This window comes from Chelonia mydas, chromosome 5 (assembly GCF_015237465.2).
Source record: "Chelonia mydas isolate rCheMyd1 chromosome 5, rCheMyd1.pri.v2, whole genome shotgun sequence".
Lineage (NCBI taxonomy): Eukaryota > Metazoa > Chordata > Testudines > Cheloniidae > Chelonia > Chelonia mydas.
Window position 1 is genome coordinate 23,974,287 of NC_051245.2, and position 20,357 is coordinate 23,994,643.

Below are 20,357 nucleotides of genomic sequence, written 5' to 3' on the forward strand. Positions count from 1 at the left end.
GTCTGAGAAAAGCCTAGATAGAAGGTTGAATCTGTTTCATTAAGCTGAAATGCACACTTGATCTGCTCAGGCATTCAGAGGTACACAAACTGTTGTCACGGTACAGAATGTTAAGTGTGTTTAAAAGGAAGCTGCTGGTAGCTGGTTGGCACACTGCCTGAAAAAGAGGGTGATTTGTTCTTGCACCAAAATACACGCACAGGCTTTTTCAGGCTCTGATCCTGCAAACTTAAGTTTACTTTATAAACTCACGCTGCTAAGTTTTTTGTGCAGCTTCATGAGATGTGCCTTTCAAATTATTCCATTCGCCAGTCTGCATATTCACACATTTGCTTTTAGCCATAAACATTGCTTAAAAAAATTCCTGTACATATATTGCTGCAGAAAGGGGTTAGGTTAACAGTACTACTGGAGAATGAAGTCGTCTGTATTGACAGCACAGCCGCAGCAGGGCAGGCTTTCCCACAGACCCCAACCTGTCAACGTGTTTTAACCTCCTGGAAGATCTCATTCAAATTACTTAATGTGCTAACTTGTATATTTTCAAATAACTTGCATATAAGCACAAATTTAAGCTTATGGTCAACGTGCCTTACCTTGAGCACTGGCTGTGATTGGTCATGGAGCTGCCAAAAACTCGGTAGGTGAGTGTTGAGGGTGGCTGAAAGGGTAGTTAGGTAGGTGGGAACTAGGTGAACTAGGGTTCACCTTTTCAAAATGCAAAAATGGGACACATGCAGGACAATCTTATTTAGCAAATCATAAATTTTCCATTGACACCTTTCATGATATACTTTGTACAAGATTTGTTGCAATTGTCTAACAGTGCCAATATTAATGATATTTGTGGTCATATTTCAGTCATACAGCATCACATCCTCTTCCCCCTGTATACATGTTTATACCAGTCACAGCACTAGTGCTGCTCAACCCCAGTCCACTGATGGAGAATTTTTTGCTAACTACAGATCAGTGCCAGCACAATTCTCCGCCACCCTTTTTGAGAACAGGGGGGTGTTTTTGTTTTGTTTTTTTTTGGTTTTTTGTTAGTGAGATTGTGGATATGTGGCTCCAATCCGTTCCTTCTGGGAGAACTGAGGAATTAAGAATTACTCCCCGATTCAAAGCATTTTAAATCAAAAGGAGCCTCTCTATTGACTCTAATAGATATTGGGTCAGGCCTTTCTCTTTTGTCCTGAGGGCTCATATACAGGGTTCCCCCCAGGATTCCATCTTGCTATCCTTCCTGTTCAGTGTTTATAGGGGAGTCCATGAGCCTATGACTTCATCAGGGTGCTGACACCCATTCTTACATTACCATCTCTTCCTGCCCGCTAGTGTAGTGGAATCACTTGCCTGGTATCTAATGGAGATTTTTGGGTATAGATGAGGGCTAGCGGGATAAAACTCAACGCAGACAGGAATGAGAGCACTCAGAGTGAGTGAAATACCATGCGGGGGAAAAGGTAGAAACTGTATGTGCACCCTGGAGTGAGGGTGCTGGGTTTGCCTCCCAATTGTTGCAAAAGTTATTGGATCCCTGACTGCTTCTGAATACCTGGGCAGTGACAGTTATCAAAGGTGCTTTCTGTTTCCTTTCAGGTAGGCGTCTCCGTGGTCATTGATTGGGTTACTACAATGCCCTCAGGCTAAGCCTTCAAGAGATTCGGAAATTGTACCTAGTGGAAAATGTCTTGGCCTCTGTTCAGAGACCTGTATTTCATGATGTGCCTTGGGTTCCAGTTGATGACTGGATCCTGGCTACATGAAGTACTCAGTTCTTACAGTCCACACGCTTCAATGCAAGTCGGCTAGCAGCAGTGTTCTACACTGAGGGCCTTTACTTCAAAATTATCCGCCTCACTCACCTGTTAGTCTGCCAGATCCCAGGTATGGTGACCGTCAGGGTATGCCGCTGGACTTCTCTTCTCCCAGGCTTTACGTAAGGCAGTGGATAGACTGAGCAAAGAGATGGATTGTGGGGTGGAGTTCATTCTTAAGCTAGAGGTCTTGAGGATTTTCATGGTGTTTTTCTTTTTATTCTTAAGCATATTAGTGATTTTTAAATACAATGGTGAGGAAAAATAAATAAAAGTACCAAATTGTCGAAAGTATACTTTATAGGTATCTAGTTTCTGTTTTAGGTGACAACTGTAGCATAGTATAAGGTTACCATCTGTCACTTCATTTTGCTAATATGCTGGTGTCTCTCAGAGATTCATATAATTTTCATTACATTTAAATGAATATAACTTTTGATCCAGTTTAAAAACATAACAGGCCTTGTATCCTAACTATAACTTCAATGAGTTCATTGCTGCTTGAGTATAGAGAAGGGACTACTTTCTAAACAGTAATTAAAAGGGGTTAGTTAGCCTTTTAAAGTAGAACGCACCTGTTGTACACTATTAGTTAATGTGTTTTGAAACTGCGTGGCAAAAATTAATTTATATATTTTTATGAAAAAAATTGCTCTTGTTTTCATTTTCCAGAAAAATTAAGTGATCTTAAATATGTGTCAAAAATATGGTTTATAGTTTCATTTAAAAAAAATCTAAAATCATATAATTGGCCGAATTAATTCAAGCTGATTAGTGTAGTGGCCCACTCTCCATGACTCAGGATTGCTAAAACTAGGAGTAGCTTCAGTGGCGAGAAGAGGAGGTATTAAATAGTTTGAGAAGCTGTTTTCACTGTGCTCATTCTGCTATATCCAAATATAGATCTTGCTACTCTACCTCCACCATCTACTTCCTTCCCCTCAAAAAAGGAAAAATTACCCTTTCTCTTTTAAATAGTCAGTATGTCAGTAACCTTGTAGTCTTGGTATCTTTGTTAATTGGACATGAATAAGTTTTCTCCCTGAGAGAGAGTGCATTAATTAACTTGTCCAAGTTCAAGACTGTTTAATTTTTAGGTAGAGTAGAATCACCTTAGCAGTTTCACATGTTAATAGGAGCTATCAGGTGAACAATGCAACCCTTCTCCAATCTCAGTTGTATAATATATGTGCATACATTGTGTTATGAAAAAAAAGGTTGAAAACTGAGTATTACAAGATAAAGTTCTGCCCCTCTCCTTTTAAAAGAGTAATTCTGTACTGTACAATGTTTTGTTGTTAAAATAAGCTTGGCACCATTGTACAGAATAAGAGCTGGATTCAAAACACTTCATGCTTTACAAGTTTAAGGTCTGTAAATCTTCATGCACATCTTTCACACTAGATGAATATCAGCACATAATTTTAGGACCCAGCTATATTGAAATCAGGTCTGAAATTTTAATGAGGCATGTGACTATGAACATGGGATCAGTGCCTCTTGCATACAGTGATCATAGTGTCACTACCACACTAGGGAGAAATTAAACTGAAATCAGGATTAGAATAAACTGTGTATGGCGCTGGGGTTCTAGCGTGGTGACTTGCATATGACAGAATACTGCCAAACTAATCGTTGGCATATAATCAAATAACTTTTCAATTTTAGTTACTTGCTATAGGTTAATATTTAAATCCCCTCTTTAACTGGTTCTGCAGGATTTGATTATATTCTAAACTATTGAGCAGCCCTGTAGTTATATCAAGGTTCATGCTGCCAAGGATTTTCAGTAACAGTCTTAATCTTAATGTTTTTCCTGTAGCTTAATCTCCAATATTTGAGAACTAGAACTGGTCATTTCAGGACATGAAACGTGCTTAAAGATTAGGTCCTTTTATCTTCCTTTTGTGGAAATGTAGGTTAGTGTTTCATGTTGCCAAGTTTAAAGGGGCACTGTCAATTTTAAAATCTACTCCATTTCAAAAAAATTAATGAAATACTTGCAGGTGTTGCTTCTGCCTTGGAATTCCAATGCTAGTTTTTGTAACTTTACCATCACACTTTCCAATTCTAAAAAATATTTTTTTTCTCCCTGTTTTGTAAAAAAATCCATAAGAGTAAGTTAACCCGGTAAACTAGTTGTACACAAATTGCGGTCAAACGCACAGGGTAAACAAACTGAAAAACAGAGAAATCTGTAGTTTACAGTAATCTTAGGTGATGGATTTTTTTAACTACTATTACAGGTAAGACAGAAAAGTAACTTTTAGGTGGAGAGTCCTTTTAGTTATAGATATCCTTTAAAAATTTTTTGACAAGCTTCATTTTAGTCTGTTTGCAAGAGAGAATCAAAATTTGCTGGTATAACTAATGCTTTAGATTCTACAATAGCGTATGCCACAGCTGTGCTCCATATTAAGAATATAATATGCTGGACTAGCCATCTCACATGCACTCCATAGGCTCCCAGTGCGCTTTCCTCCTTTGTCTGCTTGTCACTTCCCTTTGACACCGCTGCTGTTCCTGGCTCCCCTCGTTCCAGACTCAGTCCCTTCACATACTGTCTGTCTGCTTGCCCATCCAAATTGCTCACTCTGCTTGGAGTTTTTCAACTCCCGGTAACTTGTAGGTTCTCTTCAGACCTGAAGCTTCTGTTCCCCTAAGAAATTACTTGAACTGTATTTTTGAAGACTTTGACTGAAGTATGCATGTGTGCAGGCTCATGCTCTTTCTGACCAGCTTCTACCGATTCCATTTTTCAGGATGTCTTTAGTTGTGCTTTTATACCTAACATGCACCTAATTTAGATTAGTGAGAACCCTGACTCATTTTGCACACGTGTAAACAGAGAAACATCAATATTTCTGGTCCATTGGGAAAACTAGGCTCCGTGATTGCTTGTCTGTCACTGTGGAGAATTCCATGCCTAAGGGTTTCATAGGCTGCAGGTTTTCCAAGTGACCCACTAATGTGGATTTAGCACCTATCAAAAAGGCACTGATCTGGTTCTGATGTAGTACCTCCTGAGAGGATTTGTGTTGAAGAGCTAACTGTTGTTGGGAACAACCATAGTCTATTTAAAGAGCCTCCTCACTGGATGTGTAATGTTAGTGTTTAAAAAAAAAAAAAAAGGGCTTTGACTTCTGTGCAAACAGAAGACTCTCTTGCTGGGATTATAGTTTAGTGTTCTTCCTGGTTGGAAGGTGGTGGTGTAGAAGGGATTTTGGGGGTAATCAAACAGGTGTGTTTTCCCACTCTCCTCCCCATTGGCCAACTGGATCCATAGTTCAGGTACAGAGAATGAGCTTCTGGTGCTCTGTTTTGTTTTTTAAGTGGTCCTTGTGCCCTAAAATGATCCAGAATGTGCAATCTTCTGTCACTAATCAGAGAAAAGACCCCTCCAGAGAAAGGGGACTAATGGATTGTTTGCTAAAGATTAAAATATTTGGTGGTGTTCTCTTGTCTGCAGCACTCTAAGGTAGGGCTGGAATACCTGTCTGGGTTAGAGGTTTACACAGGGCAGGGGAATAAAAATGCAATACAAGTGGTTATAATCTGCAAAGGGAGATCTCTCCGCCTATTGGTCTGCTGTGCTACTGGGAGCTGCAGAAAACACTTCTCTTGAAAAGGTTTCTACAGGCACACAGTGGTATGGGGAGGGGGCTTTTGTTTGCTAAATCAGCTAAGGGTATGCATCCCAGGTAGTCTTGTCTCGTGTATCATGTGATTAAAAAGGTAGCTCCTGGCAACTCCAGCACAGCTCTAAAACAAAAACAATGAACTAGAGAAGTGAAGAGTTCATGTATAAACCTCATTTAATCTTAATGAGGGGCCAAATGGATTTAGTTCTGCAGTACTGCTTTACAGAGCAACTTTTCTACGCTAGCACTCTCCTTTAAGTGCTGTGCTGTAGATTGACCGACTGGGATTGACCTAAAAAATTGCAGTGCACTCACTCCTCATCTCACTAGTTTAAAAGAAATCCGTCTGATCTGACTTGAGCTATTGCTAGTCCTTGAAATCATGCACCACATGATCCATTTTAAGTTATTCATAGGGATCTTTATCAAGTGCCAGCTCTTCAGTGTGTGGTTTCTTGCTTGGCTTTTATTTTAACTGTGATAGATGGCAAACGTATGCATAGTCATTCAGCGCAGCATGGAAATATTGCTGGCATTGATTTCTCTTAAATATTTCTTTTACTGCAGACTAACGAGTGGAATAAGAATGACGACCGGCTGCTGCAAGCTGTGGAGAATGGAGATCCAGAGAAAGTGGCTTCGCTGCTGGGGAAAAAGGGAGCCAGTGCCACCAAACAGGATAGTGACGGCAAAACTGCGTAAGTCTCCCTACTTTTAAAACTTTTTTTTCAACGTCCTCAAGGGATGAGGAAGACTGAGACCATTCGCTGGGAGCACGTTCCATTTGCAAATTGGCCTAGGTAGCTGCAACTACAAAATAAGGATCAGCCTGAAAATGGTCCCTCTTTCCCTTCGTCCTAATGCATTACAGGTTAAACAATTTTTTTCTGTTCCAGAGCTGTATTTACAGTTTGTACTTAAAATATCTATTTAGAATTTCGGGCCATTTGGTGACATGGGTCTAGATTGCTGGGCTGATTGGCAGCTCCCTCGGGAAGGGACTTTTGGCACTTTGGGATGTCCACATTCCATGGTGCAAGCTCCAAACAGGCAGAATGGTATTTCATTAAACCTTTGGGGCTACTTTCCCCCATGCAGGTTTGGTTTAGTTACACTGCAAAACTGAAATGGTAGTTGCTTTAATGGGTGCTTTAATGCTTTGAATCCATAATATTGTAACAGGGATTTAAGCCTTACAGAACCTAAAGCACTGGGCTTCCCATTGTGATTGGTGTTCGAGAACAGCGCCTGTGCAAAAGAGCTCTTCATCCCTTTGGAAAAGTGAATGTGGCATTTACTCCCCTCTTCCCTACCCCTTTTTCTCCTCTAGTGAAAACTTCCTAACTTGCTTACGGGAGCGCAGGGGATTACAGTCTGTCCCTCAGACCTTTCCTTTTGATATCATATAGAAAACTGATTTCATGAACAAATGAGGAAATCGCTCACAGCCTGGCATCCCATGAGAAAAAAGGCTTTTAAAGATTGCAGGTTGGGGGGGCGCGGCAATCATCCTGTCTTGGGAGAGGCAACACAAAACCATTTCTACCAAGTTCTACAGTACTACCCTAGGCTGTATTTATGGCGTCATGCTGTGCTTCCCACTTGGTCTGTTTCAGTTTGCCACTTCTATTCTATTTCTGTTCTGCATATGAGGAATATTAAATGATGGCAATGACTCATGATGACTTGAGACTTTCTTACCATAGAAGTCTGTGTGTTCTAGTTTCTTCAAGTGGGCGTTTTCCATATTTTAATATGGGTTTTACTTGAACTTACATGCACCTTTTTCTTTTTAAACAAATAATTTGAGATAATTCAAAAGATACAACTGAAGTACTTCAACAGCTATTTTCATTAGATATGTCTAATGTCCTCATTTTTACCCAATCGTAAATTAAATAAAACTATAATTTAGAGCCAGTTTCTTTTTTAGAATTAACTCCACTGTATCCGGTATAATCTTTCTTCTACTTAGGGAGTCAAACCAGTATTTATTTTGGTTTTGTTCGGGTTCAGTTCCAGTTCAAGCCACCAAAGAAAACAGCCGAGTTCGGTTACCACTTTGAACTGGTTCAAATCAAATTTTAATCTCAGTGGACGTAATCTCAAAAAAGAGAGCTGAAACTATTTTGATTTTTTTTTTAACTTTGCTTGAGTATCTTCCTAGTGTTTCTGTGTTGTCAAATAACGCAGTTATTTTTATGAACAATTTATTTAAGCAAACTAAAATAACATCTTCTAATATTTGCTGTGTTATACTGGACCTCTGGTGAAAGGATACATTTGAGTTTGGGGCAACTGGAGGGAGGAGCTGCCCCCGGGGATGGTGAGAGGAGGCCTGTCTGAGAGGGAGAAGGGTTGGGGAGCCATTACCTTTTTCCTTGGGCTTGAAGAGTTATTAACTTCTTGGCCCAGGGATCATTCCACCTCTTCTCTCTCCCTGGGGACTGGTGGGAATGGGTGTCTCAGATATTGTTTATCTATTTCCTGGTCCCCATGCTGCCTCCTGGTGTACAGGCAGCTCCTTGAGCTTTCCCTCTCCCTCCCTCCTCTTGTGCGTTGACCTCCTTCTAGTCTCATTCTCTTCTCATTATACGGAGGCAGGCCTTCCTGGTGGCAATCACATGCCCATTTGTTACTTTGTTGTCTCGTTTAGTAATGAAAATAAGATCACTGTAGTTATTTTAAAAAAATTGAAGCTTAAAAATTGCTGAACCTTTGTTTTAAGCGGTAACCAAAATTTTTTTCTCTTCAGGTTCAGTAGATAGAACACATTTATGGTTCAGGTTCAGTTCTGGTTCAAATAAAATACCAGCTCAATCTGGTTCTGGTTCAGCTGCCTGACTCTACTGAGGGTTTTTGTAGATTTCAAATATAGTATGAATTGGTTTCTGACACGGTTTTCTTTCCCAGCCCTGGAGGGATACCCTGCAAGCTGTCATGTTTAGTAACCGGGAAGACGCTTGCTATCCTATACTAACACTGAAACAGCTATGTGATCCTAAATGAATGGAACAAACCTAGACTGGTGATTTAAAGATCTGTGTTCTCTGTAGTTCAGTGTGTCCGCTTACCTAGCACTTGATTTAAAGTATTCATGCAGTGGTGTCAGTGAAAATGAGTGTGTCGGAACAAAGGCAAGTCCATTTATATGGCTCCAGTTATGCCTTGTGCAAGACCCTGCTTTCAATCCTCGTTCCCCATTAAATGTAGTGAGGAGTTTAGCAGACATGCTCAAGTTGTCTTAGTGCTGACCCAATGGATAGCAACTCTGACAAATGAAAAAGTGAAAAGCTGATCTGGAGAAGTGCACCATGTCATTAATACTGTACCTTGGTGTGGCTTATTGTTCTTGGACTATGGCTCATTAGTTCGTGTTTGACGTAATTTTGAAACTGTTTTAAAAAGCCTTTTAAAAAATGTGGGATATACGCAACATATTCTTTTAGCATGGAAAATATGTCGTAGTGGAATAAGTGAAAACATGGGGGGCGGGGGAGAGTTGCTCTTTAATATTGTATTCAGTATGTGCATTTTTTCTGGCTTTCTTTTAAGATTTATTTAAAGCCTGCTTTTTCACAGCCATCGTATTCAGTGCTTTACATTCTGTAAAGTTTAAAGCCCGGTAAGTTTTCAACTTAAAGCAGACCCCAGAATTCTGGCTGCCCTTACAGCACCAGTTGGTGCCTCAGCAGCCATTTTTAACTTTCTCTGTCTTCTTAAAATTTAGCAGATCAGGGAAGAAAATCTGGATTATTAAATAGGGCCCACTTTAGCTGACCCATTAGAAAGTGCATTAAAAGTGGGAGGAGACCTAAAATGGCTGTTGAAACAGCAGCTCTCCATTTTGGGGAAAGGGGCAGTTTAAAATTTTTCTTTTCTGATCCTTCATGTCCCACATATCTACTAACTTTTCACCACCCCTTTAACTTAATGGAAATGAGGGTTTTATAATCCTTATGAGGATAAACACTGCCTGGGTGTATCAGCAGAAAGGCCAACAGGTCCAGTTGGAATGTGTCCTTGGACAGTAGGGGATCACAGCTATGCTCCAATTCCACGTTGTGCATTAGTTGCATTCTAGCAGCGGGTCTGAGAGATTCAGACTATTTGGATGCATGATTTATTGATCCCTGTGAGTTTATACTGATGTACTAAGTAGTTTACATAATTAGGCTGAAGGTGATGATTCAGAAGAACATAATGGATTAAATTATGTAACAGATTGCATGAGGGGATTAAACACTTCATTATGATGGAATGTGCGTTAGAGTGTAACATTATGAAGTATGCTGTTTTGCATTACATATTTGGTTGGCCTAGTGCATTATTTTTTTCCCTTAAGATGTTCCTTTCTTCGCCCCAATCTCCTATTCCTGTTAAGATCTTTTGTCTTTGTCCTTTTTTTATTAATGGATCCTAGAGAACAGGAAGAGAAATCATTCCATTTGATACTGATTAAATCTATATTGCAACATGACGTTCAGTTTTGGACACTGTTTTTAAACAAATGAGAGAAGAGCAACTAGTTACAAAAAATTTTTTGAAAATGAGCTTTATTAAGAAATGTAGTCATGCTCCATCGAGAGACATCACTGTCTACAGTTGTGAAGTGGGGCACTTGTAAAGAGGAAAGGAATCATTTATTCTCATTCGTCACAAAGGACAAAACAAAAATAACTTAATACTAAACCAGGCAGAATGGATATTGACTACTAGGGTGTACATGTTGCCAAAGAGGTTGTACAGTTGCCAATTTAGGATGAAATGGAGAAGGGGACGAGATATTCCAGCTCTTGACTAAATCACCACTTAATTGGGACCTTTTGCTGGTGAAATTTGGGTGGAGAGGGCCATGATGATGCCTCAGTACCACTTATTCCTGCCAAAACTCCCTCTGCAAGTTAGAGGAACTCTCCCAGCAATGTATTTTACAGTTCGGTGAGACTGATGCTTCAGGGCTTTAAAGACATGCAGGATTTTCATTTCCTTTAAGATGGTCCTTTTGATAAACAAATGTATGTAAATGAGCTTCATTGGGCAGATCCCCTTTTGGCATAGGCTCCTTTGGTCCTTCTTATGCTAGATCAAACGTTTGGCAAACATGTTTGTAATTAAATGTTTACTCTGTCTAGCACAGGGGCTCTCAAACTAGAGGTCGGGGGGTCATAAGGTTATTACCTGGGGGGTTGCAAGCTGTCAGCTTCCAACCCAAACCCCGCTTTGCCTCCAGCATTTATAATGGTGCTAAATATATTAAAAAGTGACTTCAATTTCTGCACTTAGAGGCTTCCTATGTGAATGGGGTCACCAGTACAGAAGTTTGAGAACCACTGATCTAGCACCATCTCCACAATGATTCACTGTAGTCTTAGTCTACTGGATCTTGTTTTTGTGCAGTTTCCCTAAGCTAAATGTTTCTTTCAGATTTGGATGTTGACCATCTAAAGCCCTCAAAAAAGGCCCTCACATTAGGGGGGGTCTTTAAGTTTCATTAAAGGTTAATTCATATACCAAACTTTCCACTAGTCCAAGCTTGCAAATGGTGGATAACTTAAAGAAACTGCTGTTGAAAAAAATTTGCATATGAGTTGTGATGTATAAATGGCAGCACTGCCCTGTCCTAAACCTGTTTTGTCTCTATGCCACAGCACATTACTGTTAAGCTTTGCTTGTTTCTACAAGGTATTGAACTAGACTAGAATTAAATCCTTATGGCTATTATTAACTTGAAACACTAGATCTTAATAAAATTCTAGCTGCACTTGCATCAGTGCATGTTAAATGCTGACGTTGGCACCAAGAAAAGCCTAGAAGCCTCCAAAAATGCATTTACTTTGGGTGTCCCAAAGTAACGGTCAACAGGGATTTGTCAAGAACCAATCACGTCGGATCAACTTGATCACTTTCTTAAACAAGGTAACAAGGCTTGTGGATAGGGGGAAGCTGTAGATGTGGGATGGGCCACCTTGATTATCATACACATTGTAAGGAGAGTGATCACTTTAGATAAGCTATTACCAGCAGGAGAGTGGGGTGGGGGGAGAGGAAACCTTTTGTAGTGGTAAACACCCATTTTTTCATGCTTTGTGTGTATAAATAGATCTTCTATACTTTCCACAGTATGCATCCGATGAAGTGAGCTGTAGCTCACGAAAGCTTATGCTCAAATAAATTGGTTAGTCTCTAAGGTGCCACAGGTACTCCTTTTTCTTTCAGCAAATGGTATTTTAATTTTCTTGTGTCCTTTCATAACTCCTATCTGTGTAATATGACTGTAAAAAATTATGTCAAAACCCAGGAGGAATCTAGAAAAATTCATTTAAGAGGGAAAAACTTTTGTAGGTTCAACATCAATTTCTAAAACGTAAGTGTGGTGGTCACTTTTGAAGACCTGAAACCCTAGTCGTACTGAACGTATTTTTCTCAGCTTTTTTGGGGGGGAGGGGTGTTTATAATGCAATCTTTAAGGACTAACCTTTAACTTTATCTGACTAGCTCTGAGCATTGAGAGACTTCCACTGCACAAGTCCCTTGCATGCACATTGCACCCTGTAGATTACATGGAACGTTCTGAAGGTCACAATAATAAATACTAGGCTGCCTGTTCTATTTATACTTGTTTTTTCCACTCCTGGATCATATAATTAACAGCTTTTTATAATCTGTTCCACTTTATTATCAGTTAGATAATAATTATCATGCTCTTCTGAGGTGCATGTCTTTCCAAGCCTTGTTCCAGTTTAACAGTTGAGCCACCTCTGAACTCATTGGCCAAGGATCAGACGATTCATTCAGCTTCCGGCAGCCTATGTAGTTTTATATAAAGCAGTGCCATTCTAATAGGCCACTGTTGTTTAAAATGTTTCCAAAGGCTGATGCAGCAAATGTGCTGTGCTTGCAGATTTTGATTGTGCCAACTGGGTGCTCCTTGCTTACTGCTTTAATCTAGGGCACTAACGGACACATAAAAGGGAGCAACATGAGGTAATCTTTATTTTCGCGAGTCATAAACCTTCAAAAATAGTCCCCAGGCAGTAGACAGAACTGGTGACTGCTTATTTACCTGGCTTGTATTTCTCTAAATGCTTTATGCTAGCTTCCTTACAGTTCTTTTTTTTTTTCTTCAACAGCAATGGCAAAATCTCAATTGAAAATAAGTATGAGCTCTGAACTGTCTATTCTTTCTTGCACATCACCCAATTTCATTCCTCTTTCTCTCTGAAGGGTAGGATAATGTGTTGTCTTTTTGGTCAGATGTGATTTAAGTCTTACAATCTAAGTAATGCAGTTACTGGGAAATAGGACAATACCTCTATATTTACTAACGCTCTGTTTTAAGACTTAACTAAAGCAACCAAACTCTTCACGCAGTAGCCTGGAAAATCAGAGTTAGGCTGTATAATTTTACCCATCCTTTTTTAGGGCTACTTCTTTTGTAAATGGTGAGTCTTGGTATTATGCATTTTTTTAAAAAAATTTTTTACAGATAGTTCTTAGCTGTTGCTTTAAGTCTGATGCATTTGACATTTAAAAACCCAGTAAATTTGAAACATGTACTGTTCTTTGAGCTGCAATATAAGAACACATGTTCTTGGGATGCCAACTTACTAAAACTCAAATAAGGACATCCATGTTTTTTCAATGCTGTTAGCACCAGATGCAATTCTAACAGTTTTGTGTTAGATTTTCACACAATAAAATAAATATTTTAAATTAATTTTCTACCCAGTTGTTCTCGCCCTTTTCCATGATCCCATGGCCCCATGTAACAACAGAATGATTTGGGATTCCCTTGTTGTTATCTCAGGACTTCCTTCTGTTTAGCCATAAACAAGGGGAGGATGGATGTGACATCCTGGACCCGTTCATGACCACCACAAGGGTTGTGATCCCTACTTTGAGGGCCCATATGGTAGGACAGCAGTTTCCAAACTTTATTGGTAGACTTACTGCTTTCTTTAAAAATTGTTGTGAAGTCAGAGGATGGAACATCAAGATTATGCACTACAGTTTTGAAAATCCCTGTGCTAGGAGTATTGAGTACTTCAAAAGCTAAATACCTGTCTCTTGAGCTCGCTCTCTATCTCTGTCTCTTTCTATATCTATATATCTTTATCTGTCTATATCTGTCTATATATGATATATATATAGAGAGAATATATATATAATTAATGTCTTTGAAAAAGCACAGCCAGAAGGAAGAATATTCAGTTCAGCGTAAAGGTGAGCAGGAACGCAACACCCTGTACTAGGGTCCTAAACATTTTTAAGTGGTTCACCCTCATGTTTCTTGAATTTTATCCCCCTTCCAAGTCTTGTAACCCCAAAGAACAAAACCAGGATTTTCAAAACTGTAGCCTTTTAATTCATAGAATCATAGAATATCAGGGTTGGAAGGGACCTCAGGAGGTCATCTAGTCCAACCCCCTGCTCAAAGCAGGACCAATCCCCAACTAAATCATCCCAGCCAGGGCTTTGTCAAGCCTGACCTTAAAGATATCTAAGGAAGGAGATTCCACCACCTCCCTAGATAACACATTCCAGTGCTTCACCACCCTACTAGTGAAAAAGTTTTTCCTAATATCCAACCTAAACCTCCCCCACTGCAACTTGAGACCATTCGTTCTGTCATCTGCTACCACTGAGAATAGTTTAGATCCATCCTCTTTGGAACCCCCTTTCAGGTAGTTGAAAGCAGCTATCAAATCCCCCCTCAGTCTTCTCTTCCGCAGACTAAACAATCCCAGTTCCCTCAGCCTCTCCTCATGAGTCACGTGTTCCAGTCCCCTAATCATTTTTGTTGCCCTCCGCTGGACGTTTTCCAATTTTTCCATGTCCTTCTTGTAGTGTGGTGCCCAAAACTGGACACAATACTCCAGATGAGGCCTCACCAATGTCGAATAGAGGGGAACAATCACGTCCCTCGATCTGCTGGACATGCCCCTACTTATACAGCCTAAATGCCATTGGCCTTCTTGGCTACAAGGGCACACTGTTGACTCATATCCAGCTTCTCATCCACTGTAACCCCTAGGTCCTTTTCTGCAGAACTGCTGCATAGCCATTCAGTCCCTAGTCTGTAGCACTGCATGGGATTCTTCCGTCCTAAGAGCAGGACTCTGCACTTGTCCTTGTTGAACCTCATCAGATTTCTTTTGGCCCAGTCCTCTAATTTTTCTAGGTCCCCCTGTATCCTATCCCTACCCTCTAGCGTATCTACTTCTCCTCCCAGTTTAGTATCATCTGCAAACTTGCTGAGGGTGCAATCCACACCATCCTCCAGATCATTAATGAAGATATTGAACAAAACTGGCCTGAGGACCGACCCTTGGGGCACTCCACTTGATACCGGCTGCCAGCTAGACATGGAGCCATTGATCATTACCCGTTGAGCCCGACAATCTAGCCAGCTTTCTATCCAGCTTATAGTCCATTCATCCAGCCTATACTACTTTAACTTGCTGGCAAGAATACTGTGGGAGACAGTGTCAAAAGCTTTGCTAAAGTCAAGGAACAACATGTCCACTGCTTTCCCCTCATCCACAGAGCCGGTTATCTCATCATAGAAGGGAATTAGATTAGTCAGGCATGACTTGCCCTTGGTGAATCCATGCTGACTGTTCCTGATTACTTTCCTCTTCTCTAAGTGCTTCAGAATTGATTTCTTGAGGACTGCTCCATGATTTTTTCCAGGGACTGAGGTGAGGCTGACTGGCCTGTAGTTCCCAGGATCCTCCTTCTCTTTTTTAAAGATGGACACTACGTTAGCCTTTTTCCCCTGCGGAGTGCTTCTTCTGTTCTGAACCGTGATGCTAGCCTTCAGGAGATTCATTATGGGCAGTTATAGCAATCACATGACTTTAAAAGGATAATCTGCCATAAAATTTCAATTCATCAAAAAGTTTGATCTCTTGGTCTTACAGTTAATAATAAATGTTATTATTCTCCAATCTCAGACTTCCATTGGGAGTCAACAGTAATGTGGCAACAAGTCCTGCCAAAGAAAACTTCATGTAAAAATGAGATTGTTGGATCACAAGTTGAGAGAAAAATAAGGCTTCTGGGATCCCCAAAACCTCTGAACAGCAGCTGGGAGTATATTTTTTGCTGAAATTGAGGGCTAAGGCTGAGGGAACTGGGATTGTTTAGTCTGCGGAAGAGAAGAATGAGGGGGGATTTGATAGCTGCTTTCAACTACCTGAGAGGTGGTTCCAGAGAGGATGGTTCTAGACTATTCTCAGTGGTAGAAGAGGACAGGACAAGGAGTAATGGTCTCAAGTTGCAGTGGGGGAGGTTTAGGTTGGATATTAGGAAAAACTTTTTCACTAAGAGGGTGGTGAAACACTGGAATGCGTTACCTAGGGAGGTAGTAGAATCTCCTTCCTTGGAAGTTTTTAAGGTCAGGCTTGACAAAGCCTTGGCTGGGATGATTTGATTGGGGATTGGTCCTGCTTTGAGCGGGGGGTTGGACTAGATGACCTCCTGAGGTCCCTTCCAACCCTGATATTCTATGATTCTATGAGTCTACAGCCTACCAGCTCCTGCGCTGTCTGACACCATCACCTCCCTCCCGTTAAGAAAACAGCCCTTCAGCAGGCTCTCCTTTATTAATCTCTTCTACCTTGATGTGACTGAAACAAGATTCTTCATGCACAAGTCACAGGTGGGAGACAGTATAAACAGAATTCTGTGAGTCATTCCAGATTATTTACTGTTATTGAAAAGGTATGTGGGGCTTTCACTGGCATGAAGAGTTTTACATACTTGGGGTGCTTAGGTCCTGCTCCCTGCTAAGGTCAGGGGCATCGCTGGAGGCTGCGCTTGACCTCTAGAAAAAACCAGTTCATGGGGCAGCTCACTGAGTCCTGATGGATATTGACTTCTTGCTTTGAGAATTGAGGGCAATTTTGAATTGGGATTGAGAGCTTTTGTAGCTGCTTTTGCACAACTTTATGAAGGTTTGCCCTGTGAATGCATATATACCAGGAATAAACTCTAGTCCTGAACTACGTGAATATTTGTTCTGTGTTCCTGCTAACTACCTGGCATCTCGTATGCTTCTGAGGCTGTCCTGCACTGGGGTACGCTCTAGATACAGTTAAGGGTGACGGAAAGCAAGACAAGTTAAGCATTATATTGAAACTTCATGAGAATCGAGCCCCCTTCTCTCATAGGCCCCATTGAAAATCCCACCCTAAAAACTCTCATCATTAAAGACAATGAACAAAAACAAACATCAGTCTCTAACTATTTAGAATCTTAGGCTTGGTCTGCACAAGCATTTTATGTTGGTATAGCTACAACACAGGGATGTCAGCCTAACTCCTGCACTACATCGACAGCAGGGCTTCTACTGCCTCTTGGATGGCGGGGGGGGGGGCCAGGAGAAGCTCTCCCATTGGCATAGGTAGCGGCATCACTGAAGCACTGCAGTGGCGCAGCTGCCTGAGTGCAGCTGTAACATTGTAAGTGTCGACAAGCCCTTAGTTTTACTTTCCTGTGACACTTGGAGGGAAAATATTTGGTTGCTGTTTGTAAGTGGTGTCTGCTTTTCTTTGACAAAAGTCCTCCATCACCCTTGCTGTTCCTCTTACAGAGGGAGGGAGGAGTTACAGAGTTGAAGCTAACATAACTGCTTTCTCTTCACAGCTTCAGCTTATCTATTAAGTGACAGAATAGCTGTGTGCTAACATCACTGAAGTCAGCATAGCTCTTGTAGCCACTTCTATTTTTTAAATATTTACAGCTGCTGCAGTACAGCCGGTAAAGGAAGTTGAGAACAAACACTGTGGTTAATTTCATTTATTAACGTCAGTGATGGATTGCTTTTTACAATAAATATTTAAAATTCATGAGATACTCATCCATCAATTTATAGAAATGTTTGAGATGCCAAATCTGAGGCCTGAAAAATAAGCCATCCCCTATCTTAACAAATATTCTTTAACTATTTGTCACAAGCTAGTCTTCGCTCTGTTGTGTGCGTGTTGTGCCCCTTACGGAGTGCCTGCTCTTTATGAAAAGACCACATTTATCAAATGCACTCCTGAAAAGAGATGCAGTGAACACAGTGTGGAAATAATGGCCTTCACTGTAATAAATATATACAATGCCATATGTAGATTTCTATTCAGCAGCTAAATTGACTTCAGTTTGCAAAACAGAATGTTAAAGAACCTGTGCTAGGACCTCACTTCATGTCCCCTTCTGCTCTCCCTTTAACAGATCATTTTAACACTGGCACATCTGTCGTGAGGGAAGTACATGTTTGTTGGAGTTTGTCCGTAATGGAGCAGGTTTGGTAGGGGGGTAGTGAGTGTGTCTGTCTCTCGTGTATTTTTATTTGTCTTGCACTGATAGACTAGCAAGTCCTATATGATTGCAGTATTTAAAATATTAAGGATTGGAAGCAAGTCTATTAATACAGATGCAGGATTTTCCCCGTAAATGGTGTAATTGAAAGTGACTGGTTACTGGCCTGGGATTGTGTGATGCTGACAGGATTCCAGAAAGACTAAACATGGCAGAATTTATTCAGCAGTTGAATAACTGATTATTTTTTAAGGTGTGTATCTTCTCAGAGGTGCTGATGCTTGAAGGTTCAGTGACATTAACTGTGAAACTTCCAGTTTTTAATTTTTAGTTTCTAGACTTAGCAAAACAGAAACAAGATTGGTTTGCCCCGTGTGTATGTTAAGTGATGTGAAGCAAATGAGGTGCATGTGGAATGCAACAGTTTGCTAAAGGTATCAGATACCAAGCTCTTGAAGAATATTTTTGTTTGGGAAGTTGCATCATTTAAGTAAGGATACAGTAAGGGCTTGTCTACACTACCAAGTTTTGTTGACAAAACTTAGGTCGACACCCAAAAGTCGACAAAACAAAAATCGCCAAAGTGTATTCACACTTGCTCTCTCTGTTGACAGATCATGTCCACATTGGGGACACCATCATCAACAATGTGAGCAATGCAGCCGCCGACGGGCGGGAGGGGGGGCAGCAAAGGGAGCAGCTGCACTGGGGCCAGTGATTTAAAAGGGCAGCAGTGGCGTCCGGAGCCCCGGGCCCTTTAAATCAACACAGGAGCCCCAGGCAGTGCGGGCCAGGCAGCCTGGAAGGGCTGGCTGGGGGATGCTGACCCCACAGCCCCGCCCCTTCCAGGGGCCGGAGCTGCCTCGCCCTGTACTGGTAAGTGTCCTCAGTTACTTTCACTGTCTGGATATTGGCGGAAGCCAGTTCTGTCAACAAAACAATCAGCAGTGTCGACACGGACTCTTTGTTGACAATAAAGGGAGGGGAAAAAGACAAGTCTCTCGTAGGGGTGGAAGTTTTTTGTTGCCAAAACTGGGCGTTTTTCGCGACAAAAGTCCAATTTGTAGTGCATATGCTCTTGCTGTTTTGTCGCCAAAAGGCAGTTTTTGGTGAGAAAACTTGGTAGTGCAGACAAGGCCTAAGAAGCTTTTTAGTGTCAAGTAAGCTTTGCCTATCAAGTAACGTTTTTAACCTAGGTGCCTTCAGGATTTTGATCAGGTGTATTGATTTCTGAAATAGTTTTGATTCAAAATTCTCTTATTATTGAAATTCAGTTTGCACAGTAGACTGCAGTGCTCCACAGCCTGAAAAGTATAAATAAATCCTTCCTTATTTTAAGAGACTTTACAAAAGCATGTGACATTGAAAGGGTTCAGTGTGGATCAGTAAGGGAAGGAAGAAGTACTTCTCCATTCTGTATCCCTTCAGACTTTGGGTCGTGTCCCGTCCCCCGTCTCTCCCTCTTCTCTCCTCCCCCACCCCCATCACCATTAAAGTTGCCAATGGTTTTGTCCACCACATGTCTAGGTTAGAATCAAGATGTGTCAAACACCCTTTGTTTAGGTACTTTGTATACTTGGGGGGCTGGTGATGGAACACTAAATGGGGAGGGCTCTGAGTTACTACAGAGAATTCTTTCCCAGGTGCCTGGCTGGTGGGTCTTGCCTACATGCTCAAGATCTAACCGATCGGCATATGTGGGGATCGGGAAGGAATTTTCCCCTGGGTCAGATTGGCTGAGACCCTGGGAGGTTTTTTTTTTTTTTTTTTTTGCCTTCCTCTGCAGCATGGTGCACAGGTCACTTGCTGGTTTAAAATTAGTGTAAATGGTGAATTCTCTGTAACTTGAAGTCTTTAAACTAGGGCTATCAATTAATCGCAGTTAACTCATGCGATTTAACTCAAAAAATTAATATTGATTTTAAAAAATTAATTGTGATTAATCACACTGTTAAATAGAATACCAATTGAAATTTATTAAATATTTTTGGATGTTTTTCTACATTTTCAAATATATCAATTTCAGTTACAACACAGAATAGAATGGTGGTTGAAGCATCAAGGGACATATGAATCTTTAGCGCATCAGGCATGTAAGTATTTTGCAATGCCAGCTACAACAGTGCCATGCAAACACCTGTTCTCACTTTCAGGTGACGTAAACAAGAAGCAGGCAGCATTATCTCCCGTAAATGTAAACAAACTTGTTTCTCTTCTCTTGGCTGAACAAGAAGTAGGAGTGAGTGGACTTGTAGGCTCTAAAGTTTTACGTTGTTTTGTTTGAGTGCAGTTATGTAATAAAAAACTACATTTGTAAGTTGCACTTTCATGATAGAGGTCGCACTTCAGTACTTATGAGGTGAATTGAAAAATACAGTTTCTTTTATCATTTTTACAGTGCAAATATTTGTAATAAAAAATAAATATAAAGTGAGCACTGTACACTTTGTATTCTGTGTTGTAATTGAAATCAATATATTTGAAAATGTAGAAAACACCCTAAAATATTTAAATAAATGGTATTCTATTGTTTAACAGCATGATTAATCAAGCAATTAATTTTTGTAATCACAATTTATTT

At 40.6% G+C, this 20,357-nt stretch overlaps 1 protein-coding gene across 11 annotated transcripts in view; it reads left to right on the forward strand.

Moving 5' to 3' along the window:
• Positions 1 to 20,357, forward strand: part of RAI14 (retinoic acid induced 14) — a 122,136-nt gene that overhangs the window by 63,737 nt on the left and 38,042 nt on the right. For all 11 annotated transcript variants that reach the window (XM_037902633.2, XM_037902630.2, XM_043547741.1 and 8 more), the window contains exon 3: positions 6,029 to 6,159. In XM_037902633.2, coding sequence (XP_037758561.1) covers positions 6,029 to 6,159 — 131 coding nt within the window. The remainder of the gene's footprint in view (positions 1 to 6,028; positions 6,160 to 20,357) is intronic.